At 35.8% G+C, this 18,485-nt stretch overlaps 2 protein-coding genes across 2 annotated transcripts; both read left to right on the top strand.

The window, feature by feature from the left end:
* The first annotated feature begins 688 nt into the window (after positions 1-688).
* PPT1 (polyprenyltransferase 1) lies at positions 689-4,370 on the top strand. Its single transcript, XM_021425704.1, has 9 exons — positions 689-1,501; positions 1,606-1,741; positions 1,883-2,004; positions 2,270-2,339; positions 2,423-2,572; positions 3,192-3,327; positions 3,417-3,513; positions 3,745-3,816; positions 4,054-4,370. The coding sequence occupies exons 1-8, from the start codon at positions 1,065-1,067 to the stop codon at positions 3,812-3,814; spliced, it is 1,218 nt and encodes a 405-aa protein (XP_021281379.1). The 5' UTR covers positions 689-1,064; the 3' UTR covers positions 3,815-3,816; positions 4,054-4,370.
* Positions 4,371-6,286: 1,916 nt separating this feature from the next.
* Positions 6,287-9,327, top strand: LOC110418006 (putative metal-nicotianamine transporter YSL7). Its single transcript, XM_021430626.2, has 6 exons — positions 6,287-6,549; positions 6,786-6,949; positions 7,115-7,212; positions 7,371-7,505; positions 7,658-7,847; positions 7,983-9,327. Exons 2-6 carry the CDS (start codon positions 6,812-6,814, stop codon positions 9,096-9,098), a joined length of 1,677 nt encoding a protein of 558 aa, XP_021286301.2. The 5' UTR covers positions 6,287-6,549; positions 6,786-6,811; the 3' UTR covers positions 9,099-9,327.
* The last annotated feature ends 9,158 nt before the right edge of the window (positions 9,328-18,485 follow it).

Here is an 18,485-nt window from a genome sequence, read left to right as displayed (position 1 = left end):
AATTTTTTCTGCCAGAAAGCAATTTTTTACCCTTTGAAGCATTGATTCTCTTATTCCTTTTTCTACAGGGCGAGATGCCAGAGTAACAACGCCTATCTCATATTCAAGCCAATGGTGTTTTTATTTTTATTTAATTTGAAGAAGAATGTGTGGTGCTTTATTCCATTTTAAAAAGCAAGATATACAATAAAAAGAAAATCTAAAATATACTGGTAACTTGCCATTAAATATGCATCAAATAGGTCGACTACCATCCTGCTTCCAATCAAGATGCCTTGGCTTTGTGGAGGGAGAACATGTAAGACGGTGTTCAAGCGACGGCAAATATATATATGTATATATGTATATATATATATATATATATGTATATATATTTATAATTTGTAAAAAGAATGAAGTAAATTTTAATTAAATATATTGTGATTTACACTTTCTGTACATAGCAATGTAGTTTTTTTTTCCTAATTGATACCATCTAGTGAATTGCTTAATAAATTTACAATATCTTTAAATATAAATAAATAGATTAATTTTGAATTGAAGAATTTTTTGATAATTTTACTGACAAAAGTAATAAACTAATTTACGTAAAAACAAAAATTATTCACAAAACTATTAATTAAAACAATATGTTCTATATGTTAATAAAAAAAGCCCTAAAACAGACTAAAAACGAGGTGAAGTTTAATCAAAATAAAATGATAATGTCATATGCGGGGCGGGAGACATTCACCAGAAGCCTCTGACCAGCGAAGAAAAACCCACGCTCCGCTCCGCCACGCCGGTCTTTAAGAAAACCGTTTCTTTCAGGGCAGATCGCTATAGAATCCATCGGGTGAATAGGAATTGTTCATCCCTACCTCCGGACAACATAATTCTTTGTCAATTACATTTCATTTCTTTAGCTATGCGGATGCTTAGCAAATGACAGACATTCTTGGAAGGTCGATTTCCAGTCCAATAATGAGAGACACGGCACAGTTTAGGCTGCCCAGTTGCGTACCTCAAACGGTGAAGCCCTCTATCCAAAACCCAAAACCTAAGTCCGAGTGAAGACTGAAAAGATGGCGTCATTTCGGCTCAGTAGCGCCTCACGCAGCCTCCTCAGACCTGCTCTCTCTTCTTCACTCTCTATCCTCTCCTCATTGCCATCGTCCACAGCCACGATTACGAATCCCCATTTTAGCAACCATTTCACTCGATTTTCTCATTTGTTTCCCAATTATGAAAATTCTCGTGATCATTTCAAAATCTCCAAGGAAAATCTGTCAGTCCTTTCAAATTTCAGTCCCGGAATTGCTTGGATATCGACTTCTTCAGGAGTCGAGGACCGCTCGAGCAAAGTTGATCAGCAGCATAGTAGTAGCGGCAATAACAAGAATGTTGTGGAGGTTCCTTCGTGGATTGACGTTTATTTGCCGAGAGCAATTCAGCCTTACGCTAAGCTTGCCCGCCTCGATAAGCCTATTGGAACATGGTTGCTCGCTTGGCCTTGTATGTGGTAAGACTTCCCATGCTTCTTTTAATTTAGTTGTGCTCTGATTGGTTTTAGAATATGTTTGAAATTTTGTTGCTTTAGCATTGAACTCTTTTTTCGTTTTGAAGGTCAATTACATTAGCAGCAACACCTGGGCATCTTCCTGATTTTAAGATGATGGCTCTATTTGTTTGCGGAGCTTTGCTTTTGAGGGGTGCTGGTTGTACCATTAATGACCTCCTTGATCGGGATATTGATACTATGGTGACCTTAATCGTTTCTTCACCCTTTTTATTCGCAATTTCACTTCTTTTTTGCGGGATTGTAATCTTAATTTCTGCTTATTAGTTCTTGGCATGTGCCAGCTCTCACAAATGTAATTATATGGGAGCATTTTGCACGCAGGTAGAGCGTACAAAGCTAAGACCAGTTGCAAGTGGTCTTTTGACGCCATTCAAAGGGATTTGTTTTCTTGGGTTTCAACTGCTTTTGGGTCTTGGAATTCTCCTTCAACTTAATAATTATAGGTTAGAGTTCATTCTCCTGCCCTTGCTTCAGTTATCTTCTAAATTATTTGCTTAAATGAAAACGTTACCAACCACCTTTCATGATTTTAAGTGGGATTTTCCATTGTATTAGTAGTTGCTTAACCATAGGAGTTCTATTTTATGTTGTCCGAATTTCACTTTTGTCTTTTCTCCATCTCCTTTGCAAGTTTTGTGAGATCAATAGACATGTTTGGTACAAGGCTTGTGATTCATGTAACTGATGTTGCTTAACTATTTCTTACAGCCGTGTTTTGGGGGCTTCATCCTTGTTGCTAGTCTTCTCTTATCCTCTCATGAAAAGATTTACATTTTGGGTAATGATGTTTGTATATTTCTTTTGGCTTTCATATGCTCAGTATTGTATATTTCTTTACCTTGATGCATATTGTTGAGTCAGCCCCAAGCCTATCTAGGTTTGACTTTCAACTGGGGAGCCTTATTAGGTTGGTCTGCTGTTAAAGGAAGTCTAGATCCAGCCATTGTGTTTCCACTCTACTTTTCTGGAGTATTCTGGACTCTTGTGTATGATACAATATATGCTCATCAGGTACTACTTTATCTCTTGAAAGCCATAAGTTCTTCGTGCTTTTCTTTACAGCTTTCAGTGGAATAAATCCTAGCTTGAAATGGCCTGTTATTCTTAAGTTTGGGGAGCTAGTATGGTTCTATATGTTCAATTTTTATTTTTTTTATAAACTAGACTGTAGTTACTAATTGTTCACATCTTAACTCTGGTTGGGATTTGGAGGGGTGACAGGTTTGCAATGACAATTGAGACAGGTCTGTTTGAGATCAAAACAGTTTTATGGGTGACAATAGTTGATTTATGGAGCCGACAATGGCGTTTATATAAATTCTATCTTTTTATATATAAAAAATTTATGGTTACTAGCGGATCACCATATTTATAAGTTTGTAAGACCACAAAGAAAAAAAAAAAAGAGAAAAACTTATTTGTTAATAAAATCAACCCTGTTTACATTGCTTTTGTTCTGTATTCTTTTCCTTCCACTCCAAAAAAACAAAAATCTTCTGTGAGATACTGTATCTATATAGATTAAAGATTTTTGTATTCCAATATCTGTTAGGAGTATGAAAAGTAGGATTTGCTGGCAGAAAGGTTTAAGGATAGCTGCTTTCTTTAACTATGATAACTATTCATTCAGGATAAAGAGGATGATATGAAAGTTGGTGTTAAATCTACAGCCTTGAGGTTTGGGGATTCAACTAAGGAGTGGTTTGTTGGATTTGGAATTGCATGCATAAGTAGTCTTGCTCTCAGTGGATTCAATGCTGATATAGGTATTTGCTTGCCTTGTATTGAGTTTTTGTGCAGTTTGCTTATGGTAAACTTTAGTTTTGCTAAGTTTTCTAAATCACTTATTGAGCAGGGTGGCCATATTATGCCTTTCTGGCAGCTGCATCTGGACATTTAGCTTGGCAGATATGGACTGTTAATCTCACATGCCGTGCTGATTGCAATAGAAAGTGCGTGATAAGTTTCAAAAGTCTTTTTCCTGTCAAATTTAATCTAATTTGCCTGCAGTAATTTGGATTTGAATAGACGAAAGTTACAGATCATACACAAAGATCTTAAACCTTTTATAATGCTTGCTAGTGGAGAATCTGGGGATCTGATTTTGACTAAGTGTTCATTTTCATTTGTACTCAGCTTGTGGTTTGCTGTTCTCTCTCATTTCTTTTTTCTCTTGTTTACAGGTTTGTGTCTAACAAGTGGTTTGGCGCCCTTGTTTTCAGTGGGATTTTATTTGGAAGAGTCTTCTCTTAAAGGTATACTTAAGATTTTAAACAAATGCTTGACAGCTAAGCACCCCTAAATGGAGTAATATAAGCGATAATAATTGTAGAAATAATTGTGCTTGTATTCTTTTTATGATCACTAGTTAATTCTATGATGTCATACCTAAGGCTTAATACTAATTGGTAAAAACCTTGTTACCTTGAAGCTGGTATTTATATATGGTTTCAAATATGTATGTTGAATTTCACTATCTTTTTCTGAGCCAGGAACTGGGTGCTTTGAAAGCACAGGACAATTTTTGAATGATACTAAATGGTTGGAACCATTAGATAAATTTGAAGAAAGCAGACAGAATTGGAGAATAAATTCTGCTAATTTCGATGGGAAAGGGAAAGACAGTAATGAATTTTGTTGAAAGTCACTTGTTAAGTTCATTTTGCTTTCATCTTCTTTACTTTTTCCTTTTCTTTTTAAATTTGGTATTTTAAAGAAGAAAAGAGAGAGAGAGAGAGTTATTTGGCAGAAAACGACTGACATTGTTGTATCATCCATTTATGGAGTATAAAGTCATTGTTGTTACAAAGATTTTGCAATCCCTTGTGAGCATTACTGGCATATGTATAGTCATTTTCAGAGCTCATCACCAATTCAAACTTATTATGTAGTCCCAATTCTTAAAAAAAAAAGGGCACATACATATAGTAAAACTATTTTTAAATTTGTCAATCTTGAATCTTGATCATACTTTTGTCTTCGAAGCATATGAAATTTGGAGGTGTAACGGTATATATAGAAGCATATCAGAGGCCTACTTCGCTAGAAAATCAACAACTAACTACAACTATAACAACGACGTGCACGGTGTAACAAAGAGCAATGCACAGAGACCGCGATTTCAGCCTGAAAGAAATTAAATTAGGAGGAGGCCTCTGTATTTACCCATTCATCAAATTACCAACTAATTCAAAACCTGATACTAAAACAAACATCAAAACCACATAAACAAAAAGAGACCCAATATTATAACAAAATACACAAAAAAAGAAGAAGCTATAATCCAAGCCTATTGCCTTGACTTTCAACATCTAGAAAAAGCAAAGCTCCAACTGGAGTATACGCTCCACCCAAAAACAGGCTTACGGTTGACGTCACTTGACCTGAACATACCAATTTAGGAATCCTCCCTTAATCTCAACAGCTCCGATAACATTCATGCATCCATCTTTGAGCAGGCAATCTGGCTCAATCCCTTGAAACTTCTCCATGCACCAGCCCATCAGAAACCCTTCCACGCTTCCAACAACATCAGCTGGACACTTCAACGGGGTTGATACTATTCACATCTATTCTGTGATTTATATTTAAAGACCTATTTATTTAGATTTTTTGTTTTTGAACCAAAACATTAATTTGGAATCTGTGAATTCTTTCCGACCCGCATTACATATGTGCAATTTCCATGTACGGCAATGAAGATGAGGAGGCTAGCTATTTTCTATAAGGACGTCTTTTCAGTATTTGGAAATTACATCTAATGCCACCTCATTCTGTCACACACCATAAAATGTCTTTGGAAAATCAAATTACCTTCCTTTCCCCTTTTTGCATTGTAAATATTTAATTTTTTACTTTAAATATACTATTAGGATATGGAAGTTTTATCAGTACTGTTGAGAACATTAGAGAAAAATGCTGATAAGTTTTGGCTTAAGGCTCCTTCCTGTCTTACAAATTACGAATATTTTATTTTATTTGTTAAATATATTTATGAACAAAAAGGTGACATTTTTTTATCAAAAAAATGATAACATTTAATTCATTGATAATATATAAAATTTCTACATTATTAGTGTATAAAATATAAAATCATTATTAATTTATGATAAAAGGTTGATTGCATTTAAATTTGTTCTTGGTTTTTTCAGCAGAAAAATTAATTTTGAAATTTGTATTGAAATATTAGATGGAGTGGAACTGTAACTAAGCAGAGAACAACTGTGAGCAGAGCAAATGGACAGGGGGAGAGAGAATCTCGTGGACTGCCTAGGAATGCATGGACCTAGACGGACGTAATGACGTGGGCGTCAAAACTTATTAAATTGAGATTCTTTCAGATTCTTTTCCGATTGGTCAAACCTTACAATGGGACTGGGTTATTAATACGCCACCCTGTAACTGTTGCACTGCCAACTCCATCAGTCTTTGGATCAGTGTACATATATAGTCACGCATTAGCTGGATTTGAGTAATTCAGTTTCGTAGCAGGATACAAATTTAAACCTGGGATCTACTGGGATTCTTACTTCTCAAAACCAAGAGGAGAGAGCAAAGGGTTTGTGTTCAACCTTTTGCCGTGGAGTGATAGGGGGAAAGACACCATATGGAGAGGTCCAGAGAGCGAGAAGAAGAGTGGGAGACAGCCTCTCATGAGACAGCCGAAGCTTTCAAAACCGATCAAGTTTTCGTCGAGGATGCTTTCAGGAACACGCAAGTGCCCTCATGGACGAACCAAATAACGCTGAGGGCTGTGGTGACTAGCCTTCTCTTGAGCCTGGTCTTCAACTTCATTGTTTGCAAGCTCAACCTCACCACCGGAGTGATACCGTCCCTCAACGTTGCCGCTGGTTTGTTGGGTTTCGCAATTGTTAAGGCGTGGACGACAACTCTTGCAAAGGTTGGATTCTTGAAGCAGCCTTTCACCAGGCAAGAGAATACTGTCATCCAAACATGTGTGGTCGCCTCCTCTGGAATTGCCTTCAGCGGTACGTCTTTAAACTTAGATGGCTTTGTTTTCTTGTCCTCTGATCGTCTTTTTGTTCAGAATTTTTTGTTTATACATGTTATATATGATCTGCAAATCAAGGGTTAAAAGTTGAAACCAATCCCTGCTGTAAAAGCTTTGATATATACTCAAAGCAGCAATGGATCTTTATATTATATCTGTTAATAATATCCCTTTTTTGTTTTTCTTTTTTAATAATTGTGGGTGAATCATTAGGTGGCACTGCAAGTTACTTGTTGGGAATGAGTCCTCTTGTAGCTAGTCAAGGAGACGGTGGAAATACGCCTGAGAATGTGAAGAAACTTTCCATTGGTTGGATGATGGGATTTCTCTTTGTCGTCAGCTTTGTTGGCTTGTTCTCTATTGTGCCCCTCAGAAAGGTTAGGAAGCAAATGCTGACTACTATTTCTTTACTTTTTTTATTTAATTCACAGAAGCTTTGCTTCTATTATGGTACTAGTATAATATATATGTTCTCCACATTCAAATTCAAGAAGATTAAAGTCACAAAGTTTTATTAATACTTGGGACCAAACTGTTCCCAGATAATGATCCTGAAATACAAGCTAACATACCCTAGCGGGACGGCAACTGCATACCTTATCAACAGTTTCCACACGCCCAAAGGTGCCAAGTTAGCTAAGTAAGTATATTTGGTCATACCAATCCTTTTTAGCATTAAGCCCAAATTGTTTCCCTCTTTCTCATATGATTTTTATATTTTGTATTTTATTTCGTATTTGTCTGCCTAAAACTTATTTCCTCACTGATTATGTCTCTGATTATTAATGACTTTTGTAGGAAACAAGTTGCGTATCTCTTCAAAAGCTTTGTGTTCAGCTTCCTTTTCGCCTTTTTCCAATGGTTTTACACTGCTATTGATGGCTGCGGATTCGCTAGCTTCCCTACTTTCGGTCTCCAAGCATTCAACAAGAAGTATGGCTTGAACATAACAAATGATGGTGTCTGATTTGCAAAAAATGAGACTAAAAAAAATTAGCAAAGATGGAATTTGTATTTTGTCTTTAATTTGATGAATATATATTGACTGCCGAGGTTGATTTCATGATAATTTCGTTGTCTTATAGGTTCTACTTTGATTTCTCATCAACATATGTAGGCGTTGGGATGATTTGCCCTTACATGGTGAATGTATCTTTGCTTATTGGGGCCATAATCTCATGGGGAATTATGTGGCCAATGATTGAGAGCAAGAAAGGCATCTGGTATAGTGCTAATCTAAGTCCAGGCAGTCTCCATGGCATCCAAGGATACAGGGTATTTGCTTATCTTATCCAGTTACCAACACAATTTTCCTTTATCCTCCTTATTGGGTAAATTACTTTGCGGTGATCTAAATCTTAGTTGTTCGACTAGGTTCTTAAATTGTCAAACTTTGGTTTGTCTTGACAGGTTTTTATTGCTATTGCTATGATGCTTGGAGACGGGCTTTACCATGTGCTCTTCATGCTAATCAAAACCATACAGAGTCTTATAGCCAAAAACTTCAGCAAGGACTCGTCTGTTGTTACCCCTGATGTTACTGATCAGGCTGCTCAGATTGCAAATTATGATGAACACAGGCGAACTGAAAACTTCTTAAAAGATCAGATCCCAAACAAGGTAGCCATGGGAGGCTACATTGTACTGGCGGTCATATCCATCATTGCAGTTCCCTTCATCTTCCATCAACTAAAATGGTATCACATTCTTGTTGCTTATGCCATCGCCCCTGTCTTGGCCTTCTGCAATGCCTATGGTTGTGGTCTCACGGATTGGTCTCTTGCCTCCAACTATGGGAAATTGGCCATCATCATATTCAGTTCATGGGTTGGCCTTGAACATGGTGGTATCATTGCTGGGCTTGCATCTTGTGGTGTGATGATGAGCATTGTTTCCACAGCATCTGATCTCATGCAAGACTTCAAGACAGGATATCTTACTCTTTCATCGCCTCGCTCTATGTTCTTCAGCCAAGTACTTGGGACGGCAATGGGTTGTTTCCTGACACCATTGGTCTTTTGGTTCTTCTACAACGCTTACCCAATTGGTGACCCCAGTGGCACCTATCCAGCACCCTACGGTCTCTTATATCGTGGAATTGCCCTTCTTGGTGTCGAGGGTATCTCTTCCCTTCCCAAGAATTGTCTGAATCTTGTCATCGGATTCTTCCTTGCTGGCATTTTTATAAACTTGGTTCAAGAGTTTCTGAAGCGTTATGAGACCAGGTTGGGGATTTATAGGTTTATTCCTAGTCCAATGTGCATGGCCATCCCATTCTACCTCGGTGGTTACTTTGCAATAGACATGTGCATCGGGAGTTTGATTCTCTTCTTGTGGGAGAAGAAGAACAAGCAGAGGGCCACCGACTTTGCACCTGCTGTAGCATCCGGCCTCATCTGTGGCGATTCTTTGTGGAGTGTCCCAGCTGCTATTCTAGCTCTTCTTAATGTCAACCCTCCTATTTGCATGAAGTTTCTCTCTGCAAGTGTCAACGCCAAGGTCGACAAGTTCTTGGATGGAAGCTAGGCAGCGAAGTTCAAATCCCCCTGTTTCCACCGTAGTGGGTGATGTACATATGCTGCAGCTGCGCTGCTGTTTTCTTTCAGGATTTTCTATTATAAGGTTTGCAGAAGAACTAAAATCATGTCTTAGAAACTTGGAGTTTGTGGTTGTAGGCACGTAATGTGTGCCTTGGAGTTTGATAGTTTGATGCAATCTTACTTCTCAGTCGCCATTTTGTATACAGTGTATCCAGTGTGTCCTGTCGCTTCATTATTTTATACAGTGTGTCCTATCGCTTATTTTCTACTCGAAGCTTTAATTTACAAGCTTAAATATCAATGTGACAATGCATTTGCGTAATTTCTCTAATTTTTCTTCAAGGTGAGATATCATGATATGTCTTATTAGTTGTTACACTAAAGAAAAAAGAAGGGTTGTATATAACAAGTTACGATCAAGCCTTTACTTATGCCCTATGGCTCCACTTATCCATATGAAATATTACTACCACTTGGATTCAATTGAATCGTTGTTTCATTGACGAGGGAATTAATATGTTTATCAAATCTTCTCCAAGAGAAAAGAGCCTTAACAATTTACATGCTTTAATACACACCATTCTTCTCTCCCACCACGTTGCCTTCTCTTCTTCGGTGAATGTCTACATCCATGGCGTCCCGTAGAGAGTAATTGCTGTTATTCCACGTTTCGATGCCATTTAAGACAGCTGATTATTTCAAAATTTACAATCATCTATGCAGGTTGATTAGATTGTCTTATTTTATTTTACAGTGATGGTGATTTTAAATTATCAATGGTAATTACATTAGATTATTGTCTTAAAAAATTATTAAATTTTCATTCAAATCAAAAAAAAAAATATAAGCAAAGTGAAGTAATTTATGAAGTTAATAAGGACAATTAATATCATTTTTTTAGTGCGTGAATAAAAAAAATTTTTCCTCACAAAAATCATAGTTATTTTTATATAATAAGTTTTCATATATATATATATATATATATATATAAAAGCTTGGCAATCAAAGAGACATATTAGAATTTCATAAATTACCTCTCTATATATTCTCTCTAAAAGCTCTTCCTAACCTTTCCCAAATATGGTGCTGTTCCTAAACTCAGAAAAAATGAAGATACAATGAGCATAGACATTAATTCCAGAAGTGCACAAGCAACAATTCCAGCAGGCAGCATAGAGTGTTCCCAGAAGGTAGGATGATACCATTACAACGCTATTCCTTGAATCTGAAAAATTAATATGATAAAATGGGCACAAACATCAATTCTAGTTGGCGGCATCAAGGGGGATGTGTATCCAGCAGACACGTCCTTGAACATGACTAAGGCTAAAGTGTGGCGTTTCGGTTCACCCACACACTGTTTCCACTTGGCTGCACAAGGGTGTCTCCAGCAGCGAAATGCGGCAGGGCCTTTTCACCAACTTTGGAGCGGCAACTTCGACCATTTCATTGGCATGTAGTGAACATTGGGGGTTTGTCAACTCCCACTTTGGTGAGGGCGTCTGCGAAATGGTTTGCCTCCCTAAAGAATTGCTTGTATGTGACGTTTACAACCTATATAGCATATTAATATAGATTAGACTGTAAATAACAGATTCATACAAGTATTATTGATATGTGTAAATAGGCAACCAAAGTGGGGATATATATGTAAATAGACAAAGCATTATATATATGTGTGTGTATATATATATATTTGTATTGCGGCTGTAATAAATGAAAAAGGTTTGTAAGAATGGAATGCAGCCAAATCATTTTTCCTAGCCTCTTTGTCCTTCACCACTATCTCTCTTTCATCTTTCTTTGAAATGTTGTTGGGTTTAAGACGCCAAGTTTACATTGTATCATAGTAGCGATGATTCAGGGCCGCCAATTGCAATTGAGCCATGAATCCATCAAAGGTTCTGTTTTTTGCCTTGCCATTTCAATCACTCTCTTATTTCATCAACGATGAACCCACCCATCACTTCTTCACACCAGAAATTTCGAGCAGCCATGGCTGAAAAAATCACGACAACCACCACGGTGGGAAGACCTAGTCCCTTGGAAGACCAATCTCACCCTATTACCCGAATCACACAAACAACCATGGGTCTGTTGCAATCACCCCAAAACTCTCCTCAACCAACTACAAATCATGGAGCCGCTCCTTCCTTCTCGCCTTGTCCGTCAGGAACAAGATTGGGTTTCTCGATGGCTTGATTCAAGAGCCAAAATCTTCAGATGCTCTTGTGCTCCTTGGAAACGTTGCAACCGCCTGATAATTGCTTGGCTACTAGAGTCCATCACATCACACCGCCCATTGCAACAACCGTTTTCTACATGGATTCGGAATCCCAAATGTAGCATACTCTAAAAACCCGTTTCTCACAACCAGGTGATACCAAGATTTACAATATGCAGTTCTCCCTTCACAACCTCGCTCAAGGGAATAGGTCAATTGATGCTTATTTTTCTGATTTAAACTGTTTGTGGGAATAACTAAGAAACTATAGGCCACTCCCTTACTGTGAATGCCGTAGTTGTAACAAGAAATTTTTTCAAAGGTTTGTAGACCAAGGCCAGAAAGACAAAATGTTTTTCGTTTTTTGAGTGGTTTGAATGACACTTAATCTGCCATTAGAACATATATTATCATGCTCAAGCCCTTCCCAACCTTAGATGAAGCCTATAATTTGGTTTTTAGAAAAGAATCATAGAGACCTTTACATGTTCAGTCACAACCTCTTGTGGAATTACGTTCTAACGTCGGTAATAAGTAATGTAAAGAAGAAAAACAAAAATGAGTTGCAATGTTCACACTGTGGAAAACAAGACACATCAGGGAAGGATGTTTCCGAATCATAAGATTTCCCCCTGATTTCAAGTTCACCAAAAACAAGGGGCATACTAAGAAAATGGTTTCTTCAGTCAATGGTGTGATTGTTGCATCCGGTTCAGACCAACAGGAGGAAAACATCACCGATTCCATGTCATCTTTGTCCCTTACAAAGCATTAGATTCACAAGTTGCTAGCTCTTATCAATAAGGATACATAGAACAGTGTTGATGACATTGCCCAGACAGCTTCCCAACCCAAAATTCCAGCAGTGAATTCAGTCATAACTAGTACCGTTACTATACCTATCTCATTGTCTGCTATTTGTGGCAATTTTGTTAATTCCAAGTCTTCAAATGTGCTCATGATTGATAACAGAACTTGAATTGTCGACACTGGAGCCTCTGATCTTATATCTTATTCTTTAGAATGTTTTGCACCATACAGGAAAGTTTACAACTTTTTTGTGCAGATGCCTGGTAAGTCTAAGGCCATTGTTTCCCTTATGGACCACATAGAGGCTCCTACCATTGACATATTTCTTTCTGTAAAGTTGCTCAGCATAAGGTTTTCATAGAATTTAAACATAAAGAAGATGGATGTCAGCATCACCCAAGAAAAGCCCCACCAATCGAAAATGTAACACCATATCTCCCATGAAAACCGACAATGAAATAGCAACCGAGCAAAATTTCCCACATCAAGTCCACACCAAGCACACATGGATGTCTTATGATCAAAGGAAATGCCTTTACCCTTAACGAAGCTTTTGATAGGGATACTCGCCAGGGCAACAAACCATAGGAAGCATCGAGTTTTAAAAGGAAGTAACATTTTCCAAAGCCAAGAAAATCAGATTTTATTTCCACTTGGAAGCAGCTGTCCACCTCGTGCTCCCATTGCCTTTTTTACTGAAAGGTCCCCTATGTTATCGGGCTCCCATATCAGAGTATCTCTCTTGTTATCATTTAATCCACTGGTTAAACTTGGGAGTACTTAGCCTGCACCATATGGTTTTTTGCATAATGGTATTTCCCTTCTTGGAATTGAAAGCCGTTTTTCTGCCTTGAACCATGATATTCTTCTTTGCTGCTACTGGTATTAACATAATCCGAGAAGTGTTGGGGCGTTCTGATACCAAATACAATATCTATAGGTTCATTCCAATCCCACTCTATCTCAGTATATACTTCAACTATATCCATGTGTATTGTGAGCTCGATCATTTCAAGACATGGCAAATAAAAAAACAAGTAAAACACCAAAAATTTTGCACTATCGTCTGATCCAATCTGTAGGGAATCCCGACTGCTATACTATCTCTTGCTAGAGTTGGAGCCCCAGTTTGCATGAAGTTCCTCTCTGCTTCCACCAATAACAGGTTAATGAATTTTGCTTCAGTCATTGATAGTCTCATGTTGATGATTTGCCAATGTGTTAGATTTCACTACCTCAAATGCAACTTATTCTTTCTTTTGCACCTAAGCATTTAGTTCATTAGTTGGTACATGATCTCTCTATCTAAAGTAAAATCCGAATCCCTCCGCTTCCAATTAAAAAAAAAAAAGCTTATTTCTTCTCTTTAATGTAGCTTGTGGAATTCACAAAGAGCAAAAGAAAACTGTGTATAGGATTTTTCTTCAAGCAAATTTTACATTTTAAGTTTATTTCTTTCAAGCCTAAATTCATGTATTGATGGCTACACTTACTCATTGATGCCATATGATGTGAGAAGTCAAAATACTTCAGCAATCTCTGTACTCATTAATTTTTTTCATTTAGGCAATTGTAACAATTTAATCCTTTAATTTTAAAAATTGCTTCAATTTAATCTTTTTAACATTTTTCTTTCAAAATTACCCTTCATAGAGTTGATGTTATTGTTGACATGGCACTACTTGCTACATGGCACATGAAATGGACTACAAATTCTGATGTGGCAATACCATATCAGTTTGAAATGCTGATGTGGCAGTGTCATGTGGCACTGACATGCTGATGTAGATATGCCTTGTGGTATGTCAGGGAGGGCACCACATGTCACACTTTCCTTCAACATCCATCCATGACATGCCACATGGCATGTCCAAAGGGTGACATGTGGCTTGACAAGAAAGGTGAACTAGAAATGTTGACGTGACAATGCCATATCACTTTAACATGCTAATGTGGCAGTGCCACATGACACTGACTTGCTGATGTAGATCTGTCACGTGGTATGTCAAGGAAGGCATCATGTGCCACATTCTCCTTAAGCATCCATACATGGCATGCTAAGAAGGTGACCAGCAACATGTGTCTCTTGTTTTCTTTAAAAATATTGTGTGCTTGTTGAGTTTTGAACCTAGTAGCCCGTGCAAGCACAACAAGCTTCTTACTACCTACTTTAAATCCTTGCCTATGATTATATATTACTTTTGTATTTTTTTCTTTTTTTTTTCTTTTTTCGTTTTTTCTTTTTTTTCTTTCTTTCTCTCCTTTCACCTTCTCCCTTTAAGGATCGGCAGCTAGTCATCGGACATCATCGATGATTGTTGATCGACGATTACCGATCATGGCATATACGATGATCGTCAACCAACGACCAACGTCTAGTGATTGATGATCGACTATTGGCCACAACATCCAGTGACTGGCAATCAATCCTTAAATGAGAAAGTGAGAGGAGAGAAAGAAAGGAAGAAAAAAAAAGAAAAAGAGGAAAGAAATGAAAAAAAGAAACAAAAGCAATATATGAACAAAGCCAAAGGCTTAAGGTAGATGGAAAGGACCTTGTTGTGTATGCATTAGGTTTTAGATTCTAAACACAATGAGCACATAATATTTTTAGGAAAAAAAAAGACACATGTCTCTCTCTTGTCATGCCATTTGGCATGACATGGATGGGTGCTAACGGAGAGTGTGATATGAGGTGCCCTCCCTGACATGCCACGTGACATATCTACATCAACATGTTAATGCCACGTGGTAGTACCACATTAATATGTCAAAGTAATGTGTCACTGCCATGTCAACATTTTCAATCCATCTCATATGCCACATCACGTGGCAATGCCACATTAGTATATCGAAGTGATATGGCATTACCACGTTTGCATTTCTACTCCATCTCATAGGCTACATTAGCAAACAGTGCCATATCAGCTCCACGTCAGTTTTGTGAAAGGTAATTTCGGAAGAAAAATGTTAGAATGATTAAATTGAATTAATTCCCAACATTAAAAGGTTAAATTATTTCAATTTTGAGTAAAGGAACTAAAATGAAGAAAATGCATAAATATAGAGACTGCTAAGGTATTTGACCAATGTGAGAATTCCAATGTCAAATTTAAGTATCTACATTGCTTCAATCTATTCTCATTTTTGGCGGTTGGCTTAACCATCCTATCTTCTTTTTCTCATCAAAGCTACATTCCATTACTTTTTTGAATTACAACAATTACCACAAATAAAACTAAACAAGATCGATACTAATATCAACTAATAATCAACTAGCTGATTTAGAATTTTTTATTTATAAAGGATGGCGAGAAACATGAAGTTAATATATTCCTCCACCATTTTATGTCCAAAAAAGGTTACTAAACAAAATCTTTTAAAAGATTACATATTGTATATCACTTTCTAGAATATTTAAAAATTCTAAATTTGAAAGTCTTGATTGACCATCTATAATAGATTTTGATTAGACATAATATTTAAAAAATTCTTAAATTATTTAAGAAATTGAAATAAGTTTTTATTATGTTATCGCATTCAATCAAACTCTTATACTTTTATTTTGAGCTAAGTTCTTATACTTTTTTTTAACCAAATAAACCCTTATAATTAATGATTGATTAGTTAAAATGTCACTTATTATTTTACAATGTGTGACGTTAGTAAGACATATTGATATTTCATAATTAGTGATGATATAGCATGATGACATATCATAATCAATAATGACATGGTCATGTGGTAATTTTCACCTTTCACATCAATGACATGTCAGTGTCATGTGGGTATAAAATGATAAGTGACAGTTTAACTAATAGTAATTAAGTAACCATTAGTTATAAAAGCTTATTTGACTCAAAATAAAAATATAGGGACTTGATTGAATGTAATAAAAAAATAAAAATTTATTTAAATTTTCTTAAATAGATTAAGAGTTTTTTCGAGTATTATGCCTTTTGATTATTATTTTTGAAGAAAAAATTGTGGCTATAAACTATTTTATATTCGTTATTAGTTATGTGAATAAAAATATTTTGACTAAAACTTTAACAAAATATTTTTTTATTTAAGAAAAGTAAAAGATTATGTGAAATACTAATAGTATTTCTCATCACATTTTCACTTATTTAATATATATATATATATATATATTGTTGGAATCTATACTTGAAAAAATGAAGAACACATGAAGAAATAACAAAGACTCAATAGTTAACAACAAAAAGAATTAAGAAAGAGTTTTGAATATGAAAACCGGTTCGAGGCACGTTATGAAAGATGTTGACTTTCAAGATCCAACGAACCATTTAAGATACAACAGTGCAAATAATAGTTGATGATGTCTTACTCCCAAGATACAACGAACTACTCAAAGATCTTTTAATGTCCACTCAAATAGAAAATCTACCGAGCTTGTAAATCTCTCAAATGGTTTTGAAGGAATTTTAAAATGTCATAGAATAAAGTTTTTGAAAACACAAAATGTTTAGATTGAACTTTTGAGAAAGAGGGAATTAGAAGAATTTTTGAAGTCAGGATATAGGAGATGAAAAGTTCTTTTCAACAATGAGGGGACGAGTATTATAAATAGTGAAATATCACCAACGTGTCTCTTCATTATACCGACATATCTATTCATGAAGTAAACAAATGTGTGCTTCTAATTATCAGAAAGATATGCCTTTAAACAATCAAAGGTCATACCTCTTTATAGACACATTAAATTTTGAATCACCAAAATAAAAAAAGCTAACAATGCCCCACAAGATTTAAACTTTGAGGAATACAGAAACAATCTTTTACAACATACTCGGTGAAGCTGTCTTGTGGATTTAAACCTCACTTAGTATGAGAAAATCCATATGGAAGAACCATAATGAACTTGTGTCTTGAACTACGATCTTCTAGCTTAAGCTTCAATTCATCACACACATCGTATGGGAATTTTATTTAGTTCTAAATGGGGTCGTGCTTTAATGGTCTTGCGCTTGTATCTTGCTTCTTGAGTACTCTAGAGAAAAACCCAATCTCATAAGTTATAGCCTCGCAATCACAATTAAATAGGTAAGTTCTTCAAAAACATGTGTAACGAAAGCATATCCTGCATAATTTGCTACGAACTCATTCAGAGCATGTGCTCTTCTTAATCGTTACATGAAGTACCATAAAATCATAGTAGAACTATAAAACTTTTTAAAAATAGTACTTCTTCAATCACTAAACAACTTGTTTTTACTACATTTAACCTTCTTCTTGGGATCTCCAATACAAAAGATTGGGTTATCACTGCTAGTAATTTCTAATTAATGGGCTCTAGTCCCATCCCTCTTGAAAATTCAATGACTTGTTTTCTAGCTAGTCCTTTTGTTAATAGATCCATAATATTCTTCTAAGAAAGAATGTAATCCAACATGATTACTCCATTTTTAATTCGACTCATAATTGTTTTCTACCTCAAATGTAGATGTCTCTTTGACTCATTTGAGTTCTTTTGTTTACATTTCACAATAGCTGCTTGATTATCACAATAAAGGTAGATCATAGAAATTGGTTTTTAATGATTGGAATATCCATTAATAAATGTTTAAGCCATTCCACTTATTGTGCCATCGCATTTATGGATATCATCTCGAATTCCATGGAAGATTGAGAAATACATGTTTGCTTGGAGGATTTCCATGCCACAGTAACTCCACTTAATGTGAAAACATATCTTATGGTAGCTTTAGTTCATTTGAATCAGAGATCCAATTTTGATCATTGTAGCCTTTGAGCACAATGGGATAACCCGAATAATGTATACCCAATAATATGGTACCTTTCAAAAATCTCAATATTCTTTCCAATGTCATCCAATGATTTATATCAAGATTACTGATATATCTACTTAACCTTCTCACTATTTGTGCTATATTAGATCTCATAGCATTTGAGAAATACGTGAGTGTACCAATAATTTGAGAGCACAATTGAGAAACAGGCTCTCTAACATATTCCTTAGTCTTACATTCGGATCATAAAGCGTACTTATGGTTTACAATCATATTTATTGAATTTCTTTAATATTTTCTTGATATAATGTGATTGTGTAATTGTAATACCCATAAGACTTCGTAAAATCCTTACTCCCAAAATAACATCTATCTCTTTTTAATCTTACATGTCAAAGTTATTCGACAAGAAATATTTAGTCTCCTTAATAATACTCATATTGCTACCAAAGATGAGAATATTATCAACATGCAAATATAATATGACACACCCAAGGTTAGTAACTTTAATATAAACACATTTATGAGAGTCATTAATTTATCGAAAATCCATTTGACAAGATGA

This window comes from Theobroma umbraticum, unplaced genomic scaffold, assembly GCF_002168275.2.
Source record: "Theobroma umbraticum cultivar Fairchild unplaced genomic scaffold, ASM216827v3 scaffold_30.0, whole genome shotgun sequence".
Classification (NCBI taxonomy): domain Eukaryota; kingdom Viridiplantae; phylum Streptophyta; class Magnoliopsida; order Malvales; family Malvaceae; genus Theobroma; species Theobroma umbraticum.
The sequence above is the reverse complement of the archived record's forward strand: the minus strand, read 5'-3'. Positions and strand labels throughout refer to the sequence as shown.